Here is a 25,989-nt window from a genome sequence, read left to right as displayed (position 1 = left end):
CCTTTTTTTTTCTGACAGGATTATTTCCACACTATACAACTGGAGTTTAAACTAAAATAGCTTCCATAATCTGAGCAGCACTCTTCATAGTTTGAATTAACTTAAGTATTCTGTCCTTCATGGAGGGATTTACTGCATCAAGGTTCATAGTTTGATCAAAACTGAAACTGTTACTTGCGTCAGGAAATCTTCCAGAGCAAGCATTTGATACACTATTGTTTAATGCCATGTATGCTTAATCTCTGGTTAATACTTGTACATTGTGTTGGTTCCCAAAACCGCAGATTGGAAATCCAAAAGCCTACCACTTCTCCGATAGGACTTCTCAATCAGTTCTGGCCAACGAATAGGAATACTTCTCGATTCCCCTGCACTTCAGGCTCCACTACACCAAGGTGAGTAAACCTTCACCTCAAATGCTGACTGTCTAGTTCAAGGCTTTTGTATAGCGAATTTGAACTTTTGGAGTTCTCCGGCTGGCAAGGTCCTCAAACTCAATTAAAATGAAAACTGGATTCTGGATAATGGTTGAATATTTTGTATGATTAAATAGTAATTAATTTGATGCTTGTAGGAAGGAAGTTATTTCTGACTTCAATAATAAAAAGACCAATGCCTTTGCTCATCCTGGCAATAGAGTCAACTTTAGTGAATTTTCACGTACAACTTCATAAAGTTCTTAAGCACTTATACTGCCAACAATTAAATAATCAAGATGCGATAAACCAAATATTACGGAATCTTAAATTAGTCCAGATTCAATTTTAACTCCTCTGGTATGGAGACAAACTGGACACAAATATGGAAACAACTATATATTTCACAATATTTGTGATGATCACATTCAAGATGCTAAATGACCGTGTCCACTTATCCAATATTTGAATTGTATACAGAATTCCAAAAAATAATCACAAAGGACGATTCATCTGCAGTTTAAATCTCCATGCCATTTGATAATAAACAAAAGACATTTTATTTTATTATAAAAATAAAATAATTGAATTTATATTACAAAGTCATATTAAACTCCTTATCCCTCCATACAAAATAATATAAAATACTTCTTCAGAATATCAATGTTTTTGAATGTTGTCTTCTTTTCCAATTTCTAACATTATTTATACCCTCTATATGTCTCCAAACATAACTTTTCAAATGAAAGGTCATATTTCTTCTAAATAGATATTACACCTCCTGATTAATTAATCATATCCGTTATAAACTCTACAACAACAGTTAATAATATACTTTATCGAATGATAATTTCACTCATTATAATCACTTTGCTTCTAAACATTGCCGATGAATATCATTTAGTATCTGATGATTGTTATAAGTCTCATTGTCTTGGTCCTTTGAATATATCCGGCGATAATATTTCTTTCTCCCGTGTATATTTTCCAACCTCCAACAGCTCCTCAGTTTTCATTGCGTACAAAGAATGTTGCCATGAATAAAAGGATGACTTTCAATCAGAATGCTGGATCTTCCTTCCTGCTGTTATTGCCATTGCGCATATCAGTCGTTGTTGACTTCATGGCTTCCTATATTCTTCGGCTCTTGTCTCGGATTTCAAAATCCATTTCCTAATAATTTCCTCCTCATCAATTTATTTACTTCCTCATGAAAAAGAATCTACTCCAGATGCAAGTCTCTCCCACAGTATTTGCAATTTGAATTGTTGTATAAGCAGCTTCTTTCCTTGAAGAAAATGTGAACACTCTATCCATCTCCGAGAAGATTCATTCCAACTTCCATCACCGCTCTCTTCAAACTTACAATAGTTGCAGATTATCGCATGCCAATGGAAAGGTCGGGGATTGTAAATGACATAACTCTCAACTGAGTGTTTTTGAAGACTTGGCTTTGCGAACCTTTGATGCACAAATAGGGGAATCATCATTAAGTCCATTACTATCCCTTCTGTATTTGAGTTTATCAATAAATCTGAAACATGTGTCCATCTTTAGCCTGTGAATAGCACTGTGTATCGGTCCCAAAGAAATAACTAAATACCCCTGAAGCTGTATTATGGATCAGTACAATCTGTTACTTGGTAAAGATATACAAGCAACAAATACTTAGGTTGATAAATTCCTTTAGGTCAGCCATTAGTTCTCCACCAGTATGTATCTGCAAACTGTTTGACAGAATGTCTTCATAGTTATACTTCAACATCATGTCACTTGATAAGGTTACCACATTTATGTTTCTACCAAGAATAGCCAATCCCATAATGGACAAAGGTTTATTGATATTTGTATCTTCCTTTTAAGCGTTCAGCTTTCAGCGTCTGAAAACTTCTGCCTTCCTGGTATCAATTTCCTGCTTAATGGACTTTCCTAATTTTGCTTCCTAATTCACAACATAATATATCATTTTGTTCTTAAGTCTGATCTATAATGTATACTGTCACGAGGCTGTATACTCAAATCATCATTCTTTATTAGAAAATTAGAAATGGTACTTAAATGGAGGCTCTGATTTTTCCCAAAAAATAAGGCTCCATCAGTGGCTCTTGCCAGGGACATATGCCCCTACTGGGCATAATGAGAATTCCAGCTGTCTCTGGAGGAGCAGACCAAACATCCATGCTTAACCAAAGATTTGTAAATCACTGTTCTACTGCTCTGTCAATACATCCAGAATCCTTGTTCTGTATCCACCGAAAACATTTCTTTATAATATTTTGATAATTTAATTTAATGGATTCTGAACTTAATATGCAACCCGGCTAAACACAATTATTGCCATAAAACTCCTCCCGTTTGTCCTCTACATATGCCAGACTCATGTTATTGCTGAAGGTACTAATCTTTTTAATAACGATATTGTTGCCCTTTGATAAATCTTTCTTTTGTAACGGAACCCACCATGCCTTGGAAAGAGTTGGTCCTTCAAGTACCATGTCTCTGTGATAACATAAGTCTTTAATATCTCTTTTACTGCTTACTGCTAATATGTATCAATTTGAATATACTCCTCTATTCTGAAAACATTATTTTTGCCTAATGGTTTGGAAATTCCTCATGATACGTATGACATCAGGTAACTCTGTATAGTGCTGAAGCAGTAGCTAGCTTACTATAAATGTATAGTTTATTAATTTCTTTTGGTAATTTAAACATATCAATCAACCAATCCTCTCTGAAAATTTCGGTCATGGACATCTCCAGTTCAAGGGCCAGATGCTTTCATAATTCCAGAATGAACACATGATGGCCAGACTGCATCGAAAAGAGAAAAATCTTTATCTTTATTACAGAATCGGCATGTCCTCATGGAGTAACTCCTTGTTTGTCAAGATGACCACTGTATGTCATAAAATCCACAATGTCCATAACTATGTCAGCATCACCCTTTTGTTTTATATGTATAATTGAACTTGTAATAGATTGCAGACTAGATGAAATATATGTACCGGCCCATAGTGAAAATGTGCACAAATGGAGGCTCAAAAAAAAGGCTCCATCATGTTGATCCATGTCTAGTATTACTGTTCAATGGTTATAATTACGATACACTGGTAGCACATATCATATTAGGTATCTAATAAACTGCATATGAATAGAGGTTACTTATTTTACTCTATCTCTGTTCATTATTATAGAAAGTAATCTTATCAGATATAATAGTATACAGCACAAACTTCTCCAAGATTCTACACTTGAGAACTAAATATTTAGACTAGTTTTACTCTTCTCACTTTGAATAACTAGTGTTAAATCAACAAATAAATTCAGTAAACAGCATTTCACAATACAAGATATAAACCAACAGGCCAGCATCTAAGAGGCACCAAAGCAGTTATAATGCATAGTCGAAACAAGCAAACATACATGCTAAGCCTGCATTACAATTTCTGATTAGCTTACTTTCAATTTCATGATATAGATTACCTGTTTCCACAACGGTTGGGGTATTCCCAGGTGTAAGTGTTTTGGATTCCTTGAAGGAAATTTTTCCAGGAATGTCAATGTCAAAAAGATGTATCTGCAAAACCGCAACATCCATTGCTAAATACAATATGTTAAAAATAAATTAACCAGAAATTATTTTGCTTGACCTTCACAGTCATGCACATTCTTGTAACCTCTTAAATTCTGGTCTTAGACATTCATGAAAGCAAGAAATAAAGCATCTAAACCCTCTGCATGAAATGATACTCAATACATGCCTTTCTATGTTTACCCTTCAATTCTCCATCTTTTCCAAATATACAACATGTGTTGTACAGATGATCACCATTTCGCTCAGAAATTGATCCGCCAACAATTGTGATCCCTTTGCTCCGGGCAACTTCAGAAAGCATTGACGTTGAAGGAGATGCACTTCCACCAGCATCTATATCTTCTGCATATACCGGAAAGCTCACATTTGAATATGGGCCATTCCATATCTCCTGTCACATAATTCAAATGAATATCATGGCTGTAAATTCTCGAACCAATTTCAAACAGAATAGTAGTCAGTTTTTTATATCAATTGAAACATCTTAAAAGGGAAATTCCAATTTTCCAGCTTAGACATATAAAATAAAATAAATTACACTAACACCCACAGATAAAACTGAATTAAACATCAACTGGTGTGAAAAAAATATGAATCAAACCCTATTAAACAATGTATCAAATTTAGCTAAAAACATGAGAATTGCCACAAAACTAGACAATTTGTAATTTTACAGAAGGAATATTTAATGAACATTGTCAGCTGAAGTTTGCAGATTTCCATTATTCATTTGTTGTCTATTTTGGCTCTTTGGTCTCTATTTCTTCTCACTTTGGTTCTCGCTCAATGATTCCAAGTATGAGGGGATCTTACCCCATTCACTCATTGAGAAATATGAACAAGCAATCTGGCTCTTTTAATATTAGAAAAAGAGATTGAAATTGTTCCATCAGCTAGTGACAAGTGGAAGATCAATCAACCCAAGAGAAGTTTGGATCAATGAATGAAAGCCCTTGAAGAATCTCATATTACCAATATTGATATTTTGGAATTTTGAAAGAATGTTTACACCTTGTATGGAAGGAGTCTGATCCATAGATTACTCAGCACTTGGCAATCCTTGAAAAAGAACACAAATTATAATCCTATGTAAAGGGTATTTCATAGCAATTTCTGTTAATGAATCTATTAGCAAATGGAGTCTTCAGTTAAGGGGCTTATTCTTCTCAGAATGCCAGTCTCTTTGTGAAACATTGGCATGTCAGTTCAGAGCCTTCAAGCCTGAAGGAAATACCCACTACAACAATAGTTTGGATAAGTATATATGACCTTCCTCAAGAGTTTTGGTCCCCTATCGCTTTTCAGATGATTGCCAAGACTTTGGGGCTGGCAATTGAAGGCCAATTCAAATTAATGGGCTATTTGTTTTTGCCAGAATAGGTACAGAACTTGATCTCACATCCCCCCTTCCAAAGAGCATCACCCTTGAAGCATAAGAAATTTAATGGATTCAAACTCTCAGTTGTAAAAGTTTTCCTTCTAGATGTTGTGGATGCCATTACTATGGGTGTCTGGTCAAAAAAGGTCCAAATCTTCAAGAAATATGCAACTGGGGTAAATCAAAAGAAGCTCCTTAAAGATACTGAAGATTTTATCAAACTCAAGAAAAAGCCTAGAATAAATATTCAAAAAATAAGGGAAAAATGGATTGAAACATGTGACCACATCTCAGGAAGAAATTAAAATTGTCAAGAAAACTAAATCCTAAAATGAGAATATATATAGACAAACAAAAATGAAGGTGTGACGGAAGCTTACAATTTAAGAAAAGATCTATAAGCTATTGGAGGAACCTAAACAGGTAAAACAATAATGATTTTGGATAAGGGAATTAATATGCTTAGCCCTACTTAAATCCTCCCCTAACCCATTATGGAAAGTAATAACACAGAGAATGATTACCAAGATGTTCAATATTAACAAACTACTTACATATTGAAATTGTATTGATAAGTTAACACAAACAAAAAACTGAAGTCATGAATCTTAAATTTATCATCTACACTTCTACACCATGGTCATCCATATAGGTCCTAAACTATGATGCCTCCAAATACTCATCGCTCTCAAACTTAAGTTCCTCTGTTGGTAGAATAACAGTGGTAAATCAGTAAGGCCATTTGCTTCAACCACTTCGTCCACAATCACTGCAACTTCTCCATCAAGTAGACTTTGATCCCATTTTGTTGGACCCTCATTGTATCCAAGATCTAGAAGACAATTAATGTTTTTGCCAATAACACAACCTTTACAAGTACCATTTGGTACATGACTAAGTTTAGGAATTCCCTTAACCATATTCTCTAATGATGGAAGGGCATTGTAATGTAGATGACCCAAGTTTTGTATACCATAGTTCACTGGAACTAGAAGAGTTATGTATAAGAGCTTGAACTGGATGTATGGAAAGGTTGTACACACTCTAGTGTCAATTTCCAATCACACGTGCAAACTTGATGCTAGACTTGTTTGGCCATAAAAGAATTTTCCTTCCAAAAATGCTACTTGATAGCCGTTACCCTCCAAAAACTGAAAAAAGGTACAAGCTTTCTCTTGATTCCTGGCACAAATAAAACATTACTTAGATGTGGAGGAATCCCAGATTTTAGGTTGGGTGATCTAGCACCAAATCCTTTTGCTGGATAGTGTGCCTCATCTCCAATGATCACTTGAAGGCTAGACTCCCTTTCTACCAAATTTGAGAGGTGTTCTCAATAGCATATGATGTGTTGGGAAGCTCCACTATCAATTAGCGAAGTGTCACTATCTCTTGGAACACTATTTGATAATGCAGATATGAAAAGGAATTCATTTGAATTGTCTTCTTTTCCCTTGAAACTTCATCAATATTTGTCACTTGTTACTTAGGCTTTAAAACACAATCTCTTGCATAGTGACCAGACTTGTCATATCTAAAGCATTGAATGCGAGAAAGATATTTTCTCATCTTCTTAGAATTAGGTGCAAAGTCTTTTGTTAGGATTAAGCAACACTAGGGGGGGATGAATCATGATTGCAGCACTTTTAAACAATTTATTCTCTTTACCACAATACCAAACAATGACTGAAATGATAAAGCATAACAATATACCATATACAACTGAAGAACTCATAACACCACCATTTGTTCTCGAGGAAACCTTGGCCAAGGGAAAACCTTGATGGGGATGATACCCACAAGATAATGCACTACTACAGAAGTGTCCCTGTTAGGAGAGCTGACCCTGTTAGGAGTTGATACAATACATCCAGTGCATAAGTTCATGTTAAAGGACAACAACCATGTTAGGAGTTAATGAGAACAAAAGGGAACTCACTGGTCGATACAAGGAAGGTTAAAGCTACCTTCGAGGACTTACTATCCAATACATGAAGTATTACACATAGCTTGGATTATATCCAATGAACTGTACATTTCATCACAATGTATGATTAGTTCCAGTGTAAGCTCGCATTCACTCTGCTCTGATAACTAGATCAAGGCTCGCACATCATATCAAAAACTATTACACATCCTTGTATGTCATAATACATTCCTTTATACCACCACAACTCTTTATTCCTAGCGGCTTCGCGAGGACTTAATCGAATGCGTCCATACCCATATCAAAACACAAAATGAAATCATTCTATCCAAGAGTTAAGACGTTTGTTATCGTCACTTCAATGCTAAGTACTTGAATTGTAAAGCCAATTCAATTTACTAAGTTAATATCCCAAATACCAAAAATGTTCTATCTTGTTTTCTTCTTGGACCTGTACCACTTCAAAATACCATAACATTTGTTGCATCACATATCAAAACCAACAACCATAATAGTAGCCCATATACATCATATCCCTGTAATCACAAAGCCATCTAATCATTTCTCTGTCATCGCTGACCAAAACTGTCCAAAACTGAAATATTCCCTGCAGGTTATATCTTCTCCCCAATACCAAAATCTTACTATTTCATGGGTTAGACATTTCGTCAAATAATTAGCAGACAAACTTGAAACTACTGATATGACTCGAATGAAATCTGATATGAAACTAGGAAATCTTTATTGTGACTGAATAAGCAAATCGGTGATATTGATATTAAAGTCTAACTCTGCTATGGAAAGATCATTCAATAATCACGGCAAATGATGTAGTAAACAGTTTGCACATTTTATTCATTCTTCAATATATAAGCCTGTCGTTACATTAACAAAGAAACATGTAATAAACTTTTTGGGAACCTGGTCCGTGATGAGTGCCAATGGAGTCGATAGGAGTGAATCCCAACGATGTCTGGAATGTGTAACCCACTGTGATAAGGTTCAAACCCGCAGGAAACCTCTCGAACATCTGTCGTTTTAAACCTAACTGTGGTCGTGGTTGCCGCTTAATATCACCTTGAACCTTGAATCGCGTGGCGAGTATATCTTGCCTAGCTCGACCTTGACTAAAAATCGTTTCTAAAGAACAATTTCGCCGATTTTCGTTCCCTCAAGTTGACCCGCGGACCTGCGATTTGTGATGTCTCGTGCCCGGTATGACCATGTGCAGCTCTGCTCAATAGGTGACGAAATTGCCCACCGATGGAGCCCCTGATCTGACGGGAAACAGTGCTCAAAATCCAAACAAAATCGCCGTCTTCACTTTGAGTTTCGACTGAAAAAAATAATGCACTTCCTGTTAATGGCGAATTCTTGAAATATGCCTTACTCAGCTTGACTAGATAGATGATAAAAAAAATCCTTCCAGCACTGCAGTAAATTTCCACAAAATATACAATCCAACTCCTCACAATAAAATCCTTCGGATGTTGGCTCTAGGCCACAAATTTCGCCCAACTCGAAATAGCTGAATGCTACCTCCGCTGTGCAATAATTCGGGTGATATTCCACACCCTCAAAATTGCTTATCAATGGGAGTTATCGTTCCCAAAGATAGTCTGAGAATTTGCAGACCAAATGGCTACAAATCGCTCTAAAGGAATAGAAATCGAATTCACAAAACCACATGTCCAAATGGGTGATTTATGTCCTCTATTTATTCACTCGCTGAGAAGTTATTGGAAGTTTTCCGGAATTATCCTTTATGATGTACTTTTATTATTAAACTTTATAAAATTAAATAAGTAACTTTATAAAGTTAAAGTACAACCTTAATTTAATAATAGAACAAGTAGGCCCCACTTACTGAATTATTATTCTCCGGAAGCACAAATGTAATCATCTAGAAATAAAATGACCCTCTTTCCACAATCATTTGCCTACGAGAGTCGATGATAGGCAAATTCTCTGTTAAAATTATGTCATTAGAAAGGGGACATGACAGTCCGCCCTTCCTGAAATTGCTTGCCCTCAAGCAATCTCAAAGCTGGATGCTGCAAAATTGTTTCATTTTCCCAAGTAGCATCTTCAACTGGTAGATCTCTCCATTTAACCAAATATTCTCTGATTACCCTTCTGCGGAGCTACTTTTCCCTGCTTTCTAAAATGAATTCTGGCACTAAGATCAATTTCCCTTCATCATCCAAAGGCGGTAATATGGTAGAAGGTACCACATTCTGTCCCAATGCCCTTTTGAGGCGCGATACATGAAACACATTATATACTTTGCTATCTGCTGGAAGCTCAAGCTCATAAGCCAATTCCCCTATTCGCCTGGTGATTGTGAAAGGCCCATAATACCTAGGCTTAAGTTTCTCTGACCCACTCTTTTTGAGAGTAGATTGTCGAAATGGCTGAAGCATTAGGTAAACCATGTCACCTACCTCAAAGCTCCTTTCCGTCCTCTTTTGATCTGCATATTGCTTATACTGATTCTATGCCCGAGCTATGTTATCCCGTAGAGTGCTAATAATGTCTTTACTTTCTTGAACCAAATCCCCGGCACGTGGAACCCCGGCACGTGGAACCCGAACATCACCCATTAACAAATCAATGAAACTCGGTGCATTATACCCATACAATGCTCGGAAAGGTGTCATCTGAATAGATATGTGAAAATGGTGTTATAACAATATTCACACAAATAAATCCATCTTACCCAAGCCTTTTGCTGATCAGCCACGTAATTCCTCAAATAGCCTTCCACCCATTTGTTTACTATCTCTGTCTGTCCATCAATTTGCGGATGATAACTAGTACTGGGTGTGAGCTCAGTGCCACATAATCGGAACACCTCTCGCCAAAAATGACTCAAGAATCTACTATCAGTGTCACTGACAATACTGCGGGGTATCCCATGTAACCTGAAAACCTCTCTGAAGAATACCTCGGCTACCTGGACTGCAGTATAGGTAGTGGTGATGGGAAAGAAATGATCATATTTCGTTAGTCTATCTACCACTACATAAATGCAATCACGACCCTGAGCCTTGGGCAACCCGGTAATGAAATCCATGAATATGCATTCCCACTTCCGATCTGGAATAGGAAGTGGCTGTAGGAGTCCTGCTGGGAAGGTGTGTTCTTGCTTATTTTGCTGACAAACAGGACACTCACGGACATACTGCAATACATCTGCCTTGAGTCCTTTCCAAGTGAATTGTTCTCGCACCTGCCTATATGTTTTGAAGTATCCAGGGTGACCAGCTATAGGTGCATCATGAAGAGCTCGCATAATAGACTGCTTCACCTTCGATCCTAGGACTAAAAATATCCTGCTCTTGTAAATAATCAATTCATCCACAAGCGTATACCTGGTATCAACAATTGTCCCATCAACTATCTCAGATGCCCATGGGTCTCTAACATATTCTGCAATAATCAGATGCTTCCAGTCCTCAGAGATCTCAATCATCGAACTAAGATGTGGTCTACGTGACAAGGCATCTGCTACCACATTCTGCGTGCCCTTAACATAAGATATATCAAAATCATATGCTTGTAGCTTACTCACCCATTTCTGCTATCTATCATTGAGATCCCTTTGCCCAAGGAAATGTCTCAAACTGTTGTGGTCAGTTTTTATACAAAACTTACCACCTACTAAGTACTGCCTGAACTTAGCTAATGCATGCATGATAGCTAACATCTCCTTGTCATAAACGCTGAATGTTTTCTCTGGCCCACGGAGCTTCCTGCTCTCATATACAATTGGGTGTTTGTCCTGCATCAAAACAGCCCCAATACCATCTCCTGAAGCATCACACTGGAGTTCAAATGGTTTCGAGAAATCAGGCAATGCTAGTACCGGACATGAAGTCATGATCTCCTTAAATTTGTCGAAACAAGCCTGTGCCTTTGCTGTCCAAACGAAAGCTCCCTTTTTCAATAAATCAGTCATAGGAGCCGCGTGCCGCGAATATCCGAAAACAAATTTGTGGTAGAAGCCACATAAACCAAGGAACCCTCTCAGCTGTGTCAGGTTCTCAGGAGTAGGCCACTCCACAATAGCACGAATCTTATCAGGATCCATTCGTACTCCTTTACTGATAATATGTCCCAAGTATAACAATTTGGTCATGCCTAAATCACATTTAGACTCTTTTACATACAAGGACTCTGCTTGCAAGGTCTCCAATACTATCTCTAGATGCGCCATGTGCTCATGCCATGTTCGACTGTATACCAAGATATCATCAAAGAATACCAACACGAATTTTCTCAGCTGATGATGGAAGACCTTATTCATGGTGGACTGAAAAGTAGCTGGTGCATTGGTCAACCCGAATGGCATTACTACAAACTCAAAATGCCCACAGTGACATCTGAATGCAGTCTTCTCTATGTCCTGTTCTCTGACTCTAATCTGGTGGTAGCCTGATCTCAAGTCAATCTTACTAAAGTAGCATGCCCCATGTAGTTCATCTATTAGCTCATCAATCCGTGGAATAGGATATCTATTCTTAATGGTTTTCTTATTCAGCATCCTGTAATCTATACACATCCGTAACGAACCATCTTTCTTCTTAACCAAAACTACTGAAGAAGCAAAAGGAGACTTACTAGGTCTGATGTGTCCCATCGCGAGAAGCTCCTTGATGGTTTTCTCTATTTCATCTTTAAGCCTCTTTGGATGCCTGTATGGAGTGATCATGACTGGTTTAGCACCTTCTTCTAATTCGATGATGTGCTCAATCCCTCTATCAGGAGGTGTACCAGGTGGAATATCGCTAAATACCTTACTATACTTTTCCCTTAATATCTGTATGTTAGGATGATATTCTGTCTTTTGTTGTTCCTCCTGTGTAGGCATGAGTGTACACATGGCTGCCCATTCAATATCCTCATGTCTCACCAATCTTTCTAATCGTCTGAGAGAAATCGTTCGGATATCACTATTCCAGAGAGCTCTCAACACATGTTGTTTCCCATCTACTTCAAACTTGATCTCCATGTCCTTGAGTCGAAAAGTGACCTCACCCAATAAACGTAGCCATGTCATACCTAAAACAATATCCAAGTCACCCATATTAACCACATGATAATCTGCTTTGAACTCATAATTATTCAGGCGTAACGGCATGTCTCTAACCATCCTGTTACACTTAAGAGTATATCCATCAGCAACCTGTACTCAGAGACCCTGGAATTCTTCTGTCTTAATACCACGGCGCTCAACCAGTCGTGCATCGATGAAATTGTGTGTAGCTCCTGTATCAACCAATGTGATCACCTTCTGTCCTGCTAGAACACCACGTAATCTAAAAGATCCCTCCTGCTGAATGCTAGACAAACGCCCTTGCTGTAAATGCAACTCAGGTTCCTCTTTTTGCTCTGAATTCCCTATTTCGCCCTCAGGCTCTGAATCACTGTGATCATCTTCATGTGTTGTACTGTCGGAATCTGATCCTTCATAATATGACCACATAACTCTATTGGCTTTTCCTTTAGGTCTCAAAGGACAATCATGATCCCTGTCATATGGGCCTTTGCAATAGAAACATAATTTCTTCCTGCGCAAGTCGTTTAATGTTTCTGCATCCAGGGGTGTAATAGATTTTCCTTTGGTTTCAATGCTCTTTCCTTTATTCTTATCAAACTTCTTATTGTCTCTGAAAGAGGTAGTACTCCGAGAGTTGAACCTGCTAGAAGGTGTTGTAAGCTCCATACTCCGTGCTTTCCTCATAGCTTCCTGCAGTGTTGGTGGGTCAAATGCCTTAATCCATCCCTTGAGAGGTTCAGACAATCCTTCTGTAAATAAGATAACTAACCTTCTCTCAGACACATCCTGTACCATGACTGACAACCTTTGAAATTCACTAATATAAACCTCCAAATTACCAGACTGTCTTAATTGTGCAAGGTCGCGAAAATAAATCTCTGGATCCTTCTTATCAAAATGCTCAACCAATCTATCCACAAAGTCCTGGTACGATGTTACCTGATTGTGCTGCAAAGTAACCATTCCATGTGACCACCAATCATGAGCTGCGCCTTCCAGATGCAAGGTGGCATACCTGATGGCATCTATTTCAGACATAGGCCTTAATGCTAGGAAGGTGTCCAACTTATGAATCCAAGCTTGCGCTGTCATCTGACCACTACCATCGGAAAATGGTAAAGTGAGTTTGCTAACAGCTCGTTGTAACTCACTATCATGACCTCCTCTAGGCCTCCTATTCTGGCGGCTGCTCCTCATATGTTCTCTCCTTTGGTTTAGATAGCGATCAAAGTTCAATAGTTCACGCACATGCGGGGGTAATGCCTGCCATTCTGCAGTAGCGGCCCTAAGATCATCCTGGAAATCATCCGGTAAATCATCTTCTCCCATCTCCTGAGCCTCTTCCCTTAGGAAAGTGGGACGAGTAGGCCTATTTGCAGTCCATGATCTGCGCCTAGGAGCACCCTGTGAGCCTGCCACACTTCTATTATCATGATCAGATGTACCTCTTCCTTGTTCCTAAATCCTGGGCTGAACAACTCTTTCCATTATGGTAGTCAAAGCCTGTAGTGACTAAGCTATTTCTTGCTGTCCTGTAGTCATGATTCTGTAAAACTCTCTGGTTTCATCATCATCAATTCTGGGAAATCTCGGTGGATTCTGTGATTGTCTTTCCCCCGTATCTCTACCTTTATGTCTAGTCCTCCTGCGAATATAATATCTAGAATATGATTGCATAAGATGTCCTACCCAACAGGATGGCAGGAAAACTGCTCTGATACCACTGAAATATTCCCTGCAGGTTATATCTTCTCCCCAATACCAAAATCTTACTATTTCATGGGTTAGACATTTCGTCAAATAATTAGCAGACAAACTTGAAACTACTAATATGACTCGAATGAAATCTGATATGAAACTAGGAAATCTTTATTGTGACTGAATAAGCAAATCGGTGATATTGATATTAAAGTCTAACTCTGCTATGGAAAGATCATTCAATAATCACGGCAAATGATGTAGTAAACAGTTTGCACATTTTATTCATTCTTCAATATATAAGCCTGTCGTTACATTAACAAAGAAACATGTAATAAAAATTTTGGGAACTTGGTTCGTGATGAGTGCCAATGGAGTCGATAGGAGTGAATCCCAACGATGTCTGGAATGTGTAACCCGCTGTGATAAGGTTCAGACCCGCAGGAAACCTCTCGAACATCTGTCATTTTAAACCTGACTGTGGTCGTGGTTGCTGCTTAATATCACCTTGAACCTTGAATCGCGTGGCGAGTATATCTTGCCTGGCTCGACCTTGACTAAAAATTGTTTGTAAAGAACAATTTCGCCGATTTTCGTTCCCTCAAGTTGACCCGCAGACCTGCGATTTGTGATGTCTCATGCCCGATATGACCATGTGCGGCTCTGCTCAATAGGTGACGAAATTGCCCACCGATGGAGCGCCTGATCTGACGGGAAACAGTGCTCAAAATCCAAACAAAATCGCCGTCTTCACTTTGAGTTTCGACTGAAAAAAATAGTGCACTTCCTGTTAATGGCGAATTCTTGAAATATGCCTTACTCAGCTTGACTAGATAGATGATAAAAAAAATCCTTCCAGCATTGCAGTAAATTTTCACAAAATATACAATCCAACTCCTCACAATAAAATCCTTCGGATGTTGGCTCTAGGCCACAAATTTTGCCCAACTCGAAATAGCTGAATGCTACCTCCGTTGTGCAATAATTCGGGTGATATTCCACACCCTCAAAATTGCTTATCAATGGGAGTTATCGTTCCCAAAGATAGTCTGAGAATTTGCAGACCAAATGGCTACAAATCGCTCTAAAGGAATAGAAATCGAATTCACAAAACTGCATGTCCAAATGGGTGCCTTATGTCCTCTATTTATTCACTCGTTGAGAAGTTACTGGAAGTTTTCCGGAATTATCCTTTATGATGTACTTTTATTATTAAACTTTATAAAATTAAATAAGTAACTTTATAAAGTTAAAGTACAACCTTAATTTAATAATAGAACAAGTAGGCCCCACTTATTGAATTATTATTCTCTGGAAGCACAAATGTAATCATCTGGAAATAAAATGACCCTCTTTCCACAATCATTTGCCTACGAGAGTCGATGATAGGCAAATTCTCTGTTAAAATTATGTCATTAGAAAGGGGACATGACAAAAACTGCATTGTGAATTCTTCCTGGACTTGGGCATTTTTCACTAATCTGGCTTATCAAAACTTGTCATCATGAGTAGCGGCCATACAAGAGAGATATCTAGCCATCAACGACAACACATATATAGTCGCATGGCATACACTTGCCAACAACCTCCCCCTTTGGCATTGACGGCAACACTTAGTGAAAAATGAAGAAGTGTCCAAAGCCAAAAACCAAAAAACCCATATAAGTTGAGTTGACATTTCTCCCCCTTAGCCTATAGTAGCGGTCATACAAGAGAGATATATAGCCATCAACAACAACACCTATATGGTCGCATGGCATACACTTGCCAACAACCTCCCCCTTTGGCATTGATGTGTCCAATGCCAAAGACCCATATAAGTTGAGTTGACATTTCTCCCCCTTAGTCCATAATCTATATACACAGGTCTATCTTTCCTCATACAATATATGAAATACTATCCACTCTATCTCTCCTCCTTTGACATCAACAACAAAGACGAGATATGAAAAAGAAACTAAGTGTATATGCATATCAAGATTTTGCATCAAGGCAAACTTATCTACACCAATCAAATTATGTCCACAAAATTTTCCTTCAAGGTCTGGAAGACTGTGTCCCAAGTATTCTTCAAAGACTTTGTAACCTAGATTTCTCCACATAATGCATATGTAGCTATCTTGGTTGCCTCAAGGTTTGTGGGACCAAAAACTTCATAAGACCTTTGCGCCCAACACCTCAAAAGCTCCTTCTGCATAACTTCTATCTCAAGAGTAATGAGATTCGTCAATTCAGCAAACCTCTTCTAAATTCTCCCAATCTCATTCTGAAGAATGCTTATCTTATCCATCAACTTTGATACTTCCTTACCAAAGATAGAAATAACTTGGTTAGATGACTCATAATCTTTTGCAAGCTTTTCGAAGCTCTCCTCATCCTCTTCAATGAGCTTCTCTAAATTTGCTACATGTTTAGTAGATCTTATACATTGAACATATATCTCCTTCCCTTCTGTAATGCAATCCTTAACCTCCTTTATTTGTTCATCTATCAATTTTGTATCATTAGAAATGGATTTACATACCTCAATAAATATTTTGGCTTTATATTCTCTACTTGCCCTTTTATTGCATGCTCTACTAATTTGATGTGATCAAAATCATCAAGAAAAATGTCAAAGTTCTCCACTACATCGCCACCTTGGAACACATAAGGAATGGGCAATAATTTGTTCAATGTATCCAAAGTTCTTCCCAAAATCTATGTCTTCTTTGTTTCTTCTCTAACCGCTCATTTACCTTCCCAAACACTATCAATGACAGCTTCATGAGTTGATCCTTAGCATATGTCTCTAATTCCTCTTCCTTCTCAACTTGAGCTAGTGCCTTACCCAAATCACTTGCCAACAATGGATCTGCACTAGATTTCTCACCACTTGAAGAAATGGGAGTTTGAATAAGACTTTTCATTTTCTCCATTAGCTTCTATGCTCCAAGAGATTGATCACTAGGCACATAAACCTTAGGAGGTTGAGTATCCCGTACATCACTGACTTCTTCCACGCTATGAACATTATCATCAATAGTAATTACCGAAGGCTTGCCTTCATCCATTACTTGTATGATCTCTTCCTCAATCATAACATCTTTTGCCTTGTCCTTATCTTTATCGGGTTCCAGGTCTTCTTCTGCCATTTTCGTGCTTCCAACTTAATTTCTCTAATTTTCTCATTAGAGATGAAGTTACCTTGAAATAAGTTATTTTCCTACTATTCCTTAGATACATCCAATGAAATGGGAACTCCTGGCAAAAAGAAGCCATGTTGTTGCACAGAATTGAAACATTGATCTACATCATCATCATCCTTATTCTACTCACTTTCCTTAGGCTCACAAGGTTTGTCTGATTAGTCTTTTATTGTGATACTCGTGGATTGAGGTACTTGTACACCCTAGAGATCTTCCATTAAAACCTTAGAGATTGCCCTTGCAATTTCCTCACCAATCTCATCATACTTCTTTTCCATTATCTCAATTATCCTCATCTTTGATCTCATCTTATCATTATCCTTCTTGAGGATTCTGTGCATTTTCTTCATAAGTGATTAAGGCACAAATGTCATGAAGAGTCTTCTCCCTGATTGTCAAGTCTTCTTCCAGAGCCCTTCACCTTCTCATGTCTAATTTCTCAAATAACTCAATTGGAATACTACCTTCTATCTCTATTAGGTTCTTCTAAAAGTTCAAAAGGTAGTTAATATTGTGATGTGAATATCAGGATTTAACTGTGTGATTTTGAGTCAAACTCGATGACCCATGTTTCATGAGTAGTGATTCAACATGAATCCATCTCTCATGAGAATAAATGGAACACTTAGCACTCATTGGATCTAGGTGATGCTAAGTGTTCCATTTATTCTCATGAGAGATGGATTCATGTTGAATCACTACTCATGAAACATGGGTCATCGAGTTTGACTCAAAATCACACAGTTAAATCCTGATATTCACATCACAATTTGACTAGCTGTGGAAATCATCTCCTACTTATCAATTGATGAGCTTAAGGGGCTTTCTAATGAATGGTTCATAAGGCACAACACTTGGTGAAGGTTTTGCAAATGGGGTTGCAAGCTCTGGGTTTAACTGTGGAGGAAACTCCGTAGTTAAGCGCGCTTAGGCTGGAGTAGTACTGGGATGGGTGACCTCCCGGGAAGTCCCGGTGCTTCACCCCTGTGAGCATCACCTAGATCCAATGAGTGCTAAGTGTTCCATTTATTCTCATGAGAGATGGATTCATGTTGAATCACTACTCATGAAACATGGGTCATCGAGTTTGACTCAAAATCACACAGTTAAATCCTGATATTCACATCACAATTTGACTAGCTGTGGAAATCATCTCCTACTTATCAGGTAGTTAATAGTTAAATCCTCTAACAACTTCTGCTCACTAGGACTATATCTAACCTTCATTTTCAATTCTATCCACAATCTTTTTCATGTTTGGCTTCCATTTTGTCTTCTCATCAATTCTCTTTTCTTTTTTCCTTTGACTTCTTCTCTTTGGGTTCTTCTTCCTCATGGGGTGATTTAATCTTTTTTGATTTCTTAGGACCTGGTCCCTTAGCCATAGCTTTGGGTCTAGGTGTTCTAGCATACCTTGCAGTACTCTTAGCAATTAGGGCTGCCTTGGAGACCTCATATTTCTTCTCCTCCATCTTAACTAGTTGTGTCCTCTTACAAGTCCTTGTCACTCTTTGAGGTGTGGGAGTAGTCTTTGTAGTTGCAACCACTACAAGAGGTGGATCTAATATTACCAAAGGTTCAAGTTCAATAGTACCTTCTATTTAGGGCTAAAAGGGAGATGCTTTAATGGGATGAAGTCCTCCACTTTTCACCAATAAGACATTCAAAGGACATGTGAAGTGAAAGATAATCCCCAAATATGATTCCTCTTTATAACCCAAATTAGATTAGCAAGGCCAATAGGAAAGGTATGCCAATACTCAATTTGAATTGTAAAGGAGAATGCACTATAAGGAAATACACTCTTTGGCTCGTGTGTGATAATGTGTATGCAAAATTGAACAAATTGATTAAATAATGTAAATCTAGATGCAGTGTATACAATCAGCCCAATTAAGATATAGATCTAAGCTAAAGTTATGAAGGAAAATAGGATATGAAAGACACCTTGAAATGTGTAGTTGAAGATTTATTTTAGCTCCGAAAAGCATGAATCCGGATCTGCAAATGTGAAGCTGACTATAGCTCTCTGAACAGAATGAAAAAACCCAGAATCTGATTTTCTGGAAAAGCAGCAGGGATAAGGTCAACCTAGAGATAACTGTTCAGAACAATTCTCGTGAGGTCAACATGTTCCACAGGCATTGTAATAAAGTTGAACCGAGATCTCCAGAAAACTCTTGGGAAATTATTTTCAAATTTGTAATCTCAATTCCAATATCCTGCTCCTGCATACAGAAAATATGAGGGCTTGTCGTGGTCAAGCCCTTGATTGAGGCATCAACATTAATTGAGACATGTAAGTGTAAATAACTAAAACAAGATTAAAGTAAATAGTCACCTTGCTTGTAAAAAACCCTTGTAAGGATTTTGCCTTGTATGTTGTAGATGTTGAATTCGATATGTGAATGTACTCTCTGCGCAAGCTGCAATGGATCTACCATAACCACATGATGAAGCCATGGATGTAAATGTGCATCAATGAAGAAGAATATGAATGCCTCAACGCAAATCTCCTCCCTTGATGGACGACAATATGTTAGATCTTGAAGAGGAAATGCTCACAAAGAATCCTTCAACATTTAATGAAATCTCTCTTGCTTGAATGCTTGAAATGCTTGAATTCCTTGAACTCCTTGAATGCAAAGTATAAGTGCAACTCTTATACAAGTATTTGGTAAGTGTCTTGTTGAAAATGAAGCCTCTGAGTCTCCTTGTATACTAGTTTTCGAGCGGGAAAACAATACAAGCCGACTGGAGAATGAGAGTTAACAAATTAAAACCTCGAGGCTTTTTGGGCTGCAGACCCCACAATCCCCAAGACTAGGTTGACTTGGGTTGACCTCATCCTAGGACTGGGTCAACCTAATCCAAAACCAAGTCGACTTGTTCCCAGGGGTGGGCAAAGGTGAGCCACAGAAAACTCAAGATCACTACAGAAAGATCTGAGAAGGTGGAAGAAAACAAGGAAAGGGGAGCATCGAGCACAAGTCCATCCATGGTACAGGAAGTCACTATGAGACAGGTGTTAAAAGCTCTTAAAAGACAAGTGCGTCCATTTTAAGACGGTGCACCTTCACCTTCAATCCTCTTAGGGGTAGAGGCATTTTCCTTAGCTTGCATAGTTGCTTCACCCTTCTTCCTCGACTTAGTCATCTGCTCTTTAGATATACCTCTTGCTCTACTATCTTATCAATTGTTCTCAGTGCTTTTCTATTCCTTGAACTCTCGGTGAGCTCCTCCCATTTTCTCAAACTTTTCTTTGTATGTACCCCATCTCTTTGCGTTAGGGTCCTTAAAAGCAAGTATAGCATCCACATGTTGTGTAACAACAAATAGATCAACTTCACAGCCTATAGGAGTTACCCATTGTACCCTAGACTCTACTGCCTCCATGCATGTGCAATCAATCTCTACTATGAAGAAAATGGTGTTTGCATATTTATCTACTATCTCCTTAGAAATTCTCATACTTTGATTCATCTCTCTCTAAAATCCCTTAAGAGTCCAAAGAGATCATTGTGAATCAAGTTCTTGTCTTGCATTTTGCAGTACTCTGTGATCTTTGATCTGTCTTACAATGTATGCCCTAATGTCCTCTACATAGAGAACTACGTTGGCGGTTTACAAGAACGCACCCTCTAGATCATCTTCCATATACTTAAATGGATTTTTCTTGATATTGTACCTATTTATTTCCTTAATATTGAAATTATGAGGTGTATCCATCTAATTACAACTGCTACTTACTGAAGACAAGGCTCGCAAGAGGAACTCAAATACTTTTTTCAATTGCTAGGGTTTGCACTCAAAATCTTAGCTGGACCTCCTTCAAATTTCATTCTGCTCAAACTTCTCTCACTCCATGCTCAAATGGTGATGAATGAATCTGAACAACACATTTTATCCTTTGCAATCTTGATCTAATGATGAATTCAACGTGCTAAGTTGCATTTTTCAAAAAGATGCTAAAAAACAAGTAACCAAGAAATCAATGGCAACAATGCTACAATACTCATCAAAGTCTACAATCAAAGACATTGCCATTTTAACCTTGAATTACCATATCCCTTCGTCGCACATCCTAACGCTATACTTCAAGGGCTTGATGTATCTTTGCTCAGATGCTCCCCCCAAGGCCATGCTTGGCCAATCAAGTTGATGTTGAGGGTTCAACATCAGGTGCTGGTAGGATTAAACTAAAGGGTTGTTCCTTACCTGTTGAATCACTTTGATTCTTTTCCTTCCAAACTTTCTCATTGCTATTCTTTCCCTCTTTTACAAATGTATCACTGAAATTGCCCTTATACTCTAATTGATTACATTTGCTATTTCTTCTCCCATTATTGTTATTCCTTCCATCATTTCGTACTCTCCTATTATTGACAAATCCATTGAATCTGCAATATCTAGCTATATGTCCTAGTTTATTGCATTTGAAACAAGTAACGATTTAATTTACATACCTTGGTCCACCTTGATTGATCTGCAATCCCTTGCAATATGTCCAAAATTGTTGCACTTATAACATGTGACTCCAGAAGATATAACATTATTACCTCCAATTGGACTTCTAGCATTAGATCTGAGATTAGTTCTCTCATTTGTCTTCTCATTTAATTTGGATCTGCACTCATGTGACTTGTGCCCATACAAAAAGCAATTGAAACAATATCTAGTGAATAGTTTAGGATTTTTGTATTAAATTTCCAATCCTTCTTCATGTGACCATACATGTTGCATGCAAAACATATGCCTTTAATCTTTTTGATCTGCTTCTTAGGTGCCTCATTCTGAATAGGTGTCTGAATTGTATCTATACATCATCCTTTTTTCTGCTGCTTTGGAAGATTCACCATGAACATAACCAAGACCACTCATGTCACCCTTAGGCTTATGTAGTTACAAATGATCATCAAGTTTTTTACTGCTTGAATAAAGTCTTTCAATTGTTTTTTTGCCTCAACAAACTCACCATTGGTAATGTTGTTGTATCTTTCAAGTTCCTAATAGTTAGATCTTGAATCTTCAAGTTGTATCTTCATCTATCCAAGCTGAGTATTCAAATCATGACATTCATTAGATTAATCTTCAAGGATGCTTCAAGATTCTCTCGATCTTCTTTCCTTTGCACAATTTCTTTAGCCATCTAAAGAGTAGTGATCTCATATTCATGCTGAAGCAACTCCTTTTCCTTCTGAAGTTTCTCAATCAGATCTGAGGATGGTTCAATCTCAACTACTTTAGGCTCATCTTTCATCTGCTCAACAAGTTCCTTGCTTTTGATCCTTGAAATATCAATTTGTTCCTTAAGCCTTCTGATGTAGTCTCCTGCAGCCTTAAGCTTATTCATCAACTTGTCTTTTTCTGCATTTGCTTTATCCAAGTCCTCAAATGTTGCTTCAAAATTCCTCTGTAAGATCCTTGAATCCATCAGGAATCTCCTCAAGTTGTAAGACTTCTTCTTAGGAACTAGGCTTTGACACCAATTGTTAGAATAGAGCAATACTGGGGGGGGAGGGCTGAATTAATGTTGCAGCACTTTTAAACAATTTGTTCTTTTTACCACAATACCAAACAATGACTAAAATGATAAACCATAGCAATATACCATATACAACAAAGGAACTTGTAACACCATCATTTTCTCTCAAGGAAAAACTAGCCAAGGTGGGGATGGTACCAACAAGACAATGCACTGGTATAGAAGTTCCCCTATTAGGAGACCTGACCCTTGTAGGAGTCAATACAATATATCCAGTACATGAGTCCCTATTGAAGGACTACAACCCTATTAGGAGTTGATAAGAACAAAAGGGAGCTCACAGCTCCAATACAAGGAAGGTTAAAGCTATCCAATACAAGAAGAATTACATAGAATTTGAATTATATCCAATGAACTATACATAGCATCATAATGCCTGATTAGTTCCAGTGTAAGCTCATATCTGCTCTGTTTTGATAAACATCATCAAGGCTGGCACATCATATCAAAAGCAATCACACATCCTCGCATGTCACAATACATTTCTTTATACCACCACAATTCTTTATTCTTGTCATCTTTACTAGGACTTAATCAACTGTGTCCATAACCATATCAAAACACAAAATGAAATCATTTTATCCAAGAGCTAAAACCTTGGATGTCGTCCCTTCAATGCTAAGTAATTAAATTGTCAAGTCAATTCAATTTACTAATGTAGCTATCCCAAATACCAAAATTGTTTTGTATTGTTGCTTTCCTTGAACTATACAACTTCACGATACCACAACATTTTCTACATCACATATCAAAACCAATGACCATAATAGTAGACCATATACCTTATATCCCTATAAGTACAAAGCCATTTGATCATTCCTCTATTGCCGCTAACCAAAACTATCCAGCTGTATACTATGAATGCTTCCTAGACTTAGACATTTTCACTTATCTAACTTATCAAAACTTGTCATCATGACTAGTGGCCATACCAGAGAGATATTTTGCCATCAATGAGAACACCTATATGCTCACATGGCATATACTTGCAGATATCTTTTCTTTGATCTCTCTTTCTCTTTTAGTTTCTTTTCTCCAATTTTTCCCTTTCTTCTTAGTAGTTTGAGTAGCAAGAACATGAGTATATTTATTTTGAGAGCTTTTGACAATTCCCCTTGCAATCATCCTAGACTCTTCTTGAATCCAATCAGTCCTGAGGCAATCAAACTTAGGTAGTTTAGATCTTGTACTGATACCTGTTGTGGTTTCACAATGCATGCTCCATTTCTCCTAGAAATGGGGACCCCCTAGTGAATTTTTTTGTCTCCCAAACCCCTAGGAGCTCCCCTTGGAGTCTAGGTCTAGCCTTTGTCTCTAACTAAGCAGCCCCTAGCGTCAAAACTGAGAAAATTTGGGAGAAAAAGAGTGTTTTTTGTGCAAAAAGTGCACATGCGCACCTATTCTAGGTGCGCAAGAGCACACTCTTTTTCCTTTGGAGATGCGCACATGCGCACCTATCCAAGATGCGAATGCGCACACCTCCAAAGTGTGCACACATTGGGCCCGGGCCTATATAAGCCCGAGACCACCTCCCCTTACCTCATTTCTCTCAGCGCTCCCAATTTGACCGCACCTCCACTCCTCCAAAGGTGCGCTAAACCTGCACGCAAACACAAAACACTAAGTGTTAGATGACACCAAACTCCTCAAGGTGCACATGTGCGCACCTTTGTTCACACAACCTAAAAACCTAACAATTAAGAACAAAACCTAAAACAAAAACACCTAAGAAAGGTGTGCATGTATGCACCTCCCCAAGGTGCACACATGCGCACCTTTTTTTACACCAACTTAATGCAAACATAAGGGTGTGCACATGCGCACCCCACTAAGGTGAACATGCGCGCACCCTTTTTCCAAACATTGAAGGACTTGAATCCCCCCCCTTACACTTGTTTCACATGTGCGCACCTATCCATGGTGCGCATGTGCACAAGTGCGCAACTGTGCATAAAATGACCAATTAGGGGTCATTAAGCACACCTAGCGCACCTGTCAAGGTGTGCAAGGTGCACTAATTTGCATTCCAGGGCTATTAGGGGGGATTTAAGTTGCTTTTTCTTTGTTTTTGTGTTTTGAGCTAGGTTTTTTGACAATTAAGGTTTGTTTTGAATTAGATTTTTAGCTTTCCAACCTAATGTCTATTCTTTTGTGCAAATAAAATGGCATCATCATCATCCTCAATGGCAGAAAAGATTGCTCTTAATCCTATTGTCTTCAAATACCAAGGTACACTGTAGAAATCCCGCTTTCAGGATAGACATGCAGAAATCAGAGACATTGAGCTCGGACATATTGACTGGAATGCATTCCTCACCATTTGCAACAAGCCTAAAGAAAGATCTGCAACGATATTAGATATGGTCAGGTCGGGGCTGGTAAATGTAGCATTACGTCCAACTTTTCTACAATCCTCTGAGATGATTATGACCTTGGTAGAACATTATGTGCCAGAAGAAAAGGTTGTCAAGAGTGTCATAGGGGAGATAGTCCTAGACCTCAAACCGAGGAATATTGAGGTGGTGTTTCATCTCCCAAGAGCCGAGCAATATGTAAAGATGACCTATGACCGACGAGAAAAACGGTATAGGGAGAATGAAAAGGAAGCCAAAGAAATAATTCAATCTTCCTTACTAATAGACAAAACACTAGTATGTCGCAGAGTCAGAAAACTAGATATGACACGAGGGTACATGAAGTATGACATTGGCTACGCAATTGTACTTTTGAGTAGAGCCATGGGGCTCCCTACAGCAGGACACCTTAACAATTGGATGGTGCACTTCATAGAAACAATTAGGATGGCAAAAATGCCAATGGATTGGGCTACTATCCTCAATGATAATCTACATGAACAGTTGGTAGACGTAAAAGCCGATCCAAGATTTTACATGACATCATACATGGTGTACTTACTGGAAGCTAAAACAACCAACTACCCAAGACTTTACAAAAGGGGTAGCATGCAAGATGCTAATGCATAGCCCTATGTGGTATACCCTCAGCTGGTAAAGAAGAAGCCTTTGGATCAGAGCAAGGAGTACAAGATAGTGAATGACAATTTTATATTCGCGATCATTCGATTCATAGAGGGTGAGTATGCTAAACGGATGTCAGTAGAGGCAGCAGCCAGAATCACAATGATCGAAGCCTACTACCTCCAATTCAAAACATTCA

The 25,989-nt window shown here is 38.1% G+C and overlaps 1 protein-coding gene across 2 annotated transcripts in view; it reads right to left on the bottom strand.

Moving 5' to 3' along the window:
- Positions 1-25,989, bottom strand: part of LOC149573202 (Nitrilase/cyanide hydratase and apolipoprotein N-acyltransferase family protein) — a 125,551-nt gene that overhangs the window by 57,553 nt on the left and 42,009 nt on the right. For both annotated transcript variants that reach the window (XM_089814377.1, XM_089814378.1), the window contains exons 3-4: positions 4,181-4,405; positions 3,903-3,996 (exon numbers count right to left, since the gene is read on the bottom strand). In XM_089814377.1, the coding sequence (XP_089670503.1) occupies positions 3,903-3,996; positions 4,181-4,405 (319 nt within the window). The remainder of the gene's footprint in view (positions 1-3,902; positions 3,997-4,180; positions 4,406-25,989) is intronic.

Source organism: Cupressus sempervirens, chromosome 2 (genome assembly GCF_028749045.1).
Source record: "Cupressus sempervirens isolate cs-2001-9-10 chromosome 2, ASM2874904v1, whole genome shotgun sequence".
Taxonomy (NCBI): domain Eukaryota; kingdom Viridiplantae; phylum Streptophyta; class Pinopsida; order Cupressales; family Cupressaceae; genus Cupressus; species Cupressus sempervirens.
The sequence above is the reverse complement of the archived record's forward strand: the minus strand, read 5'-3'. Positions and strand labels throughout refer to the sequence as shown.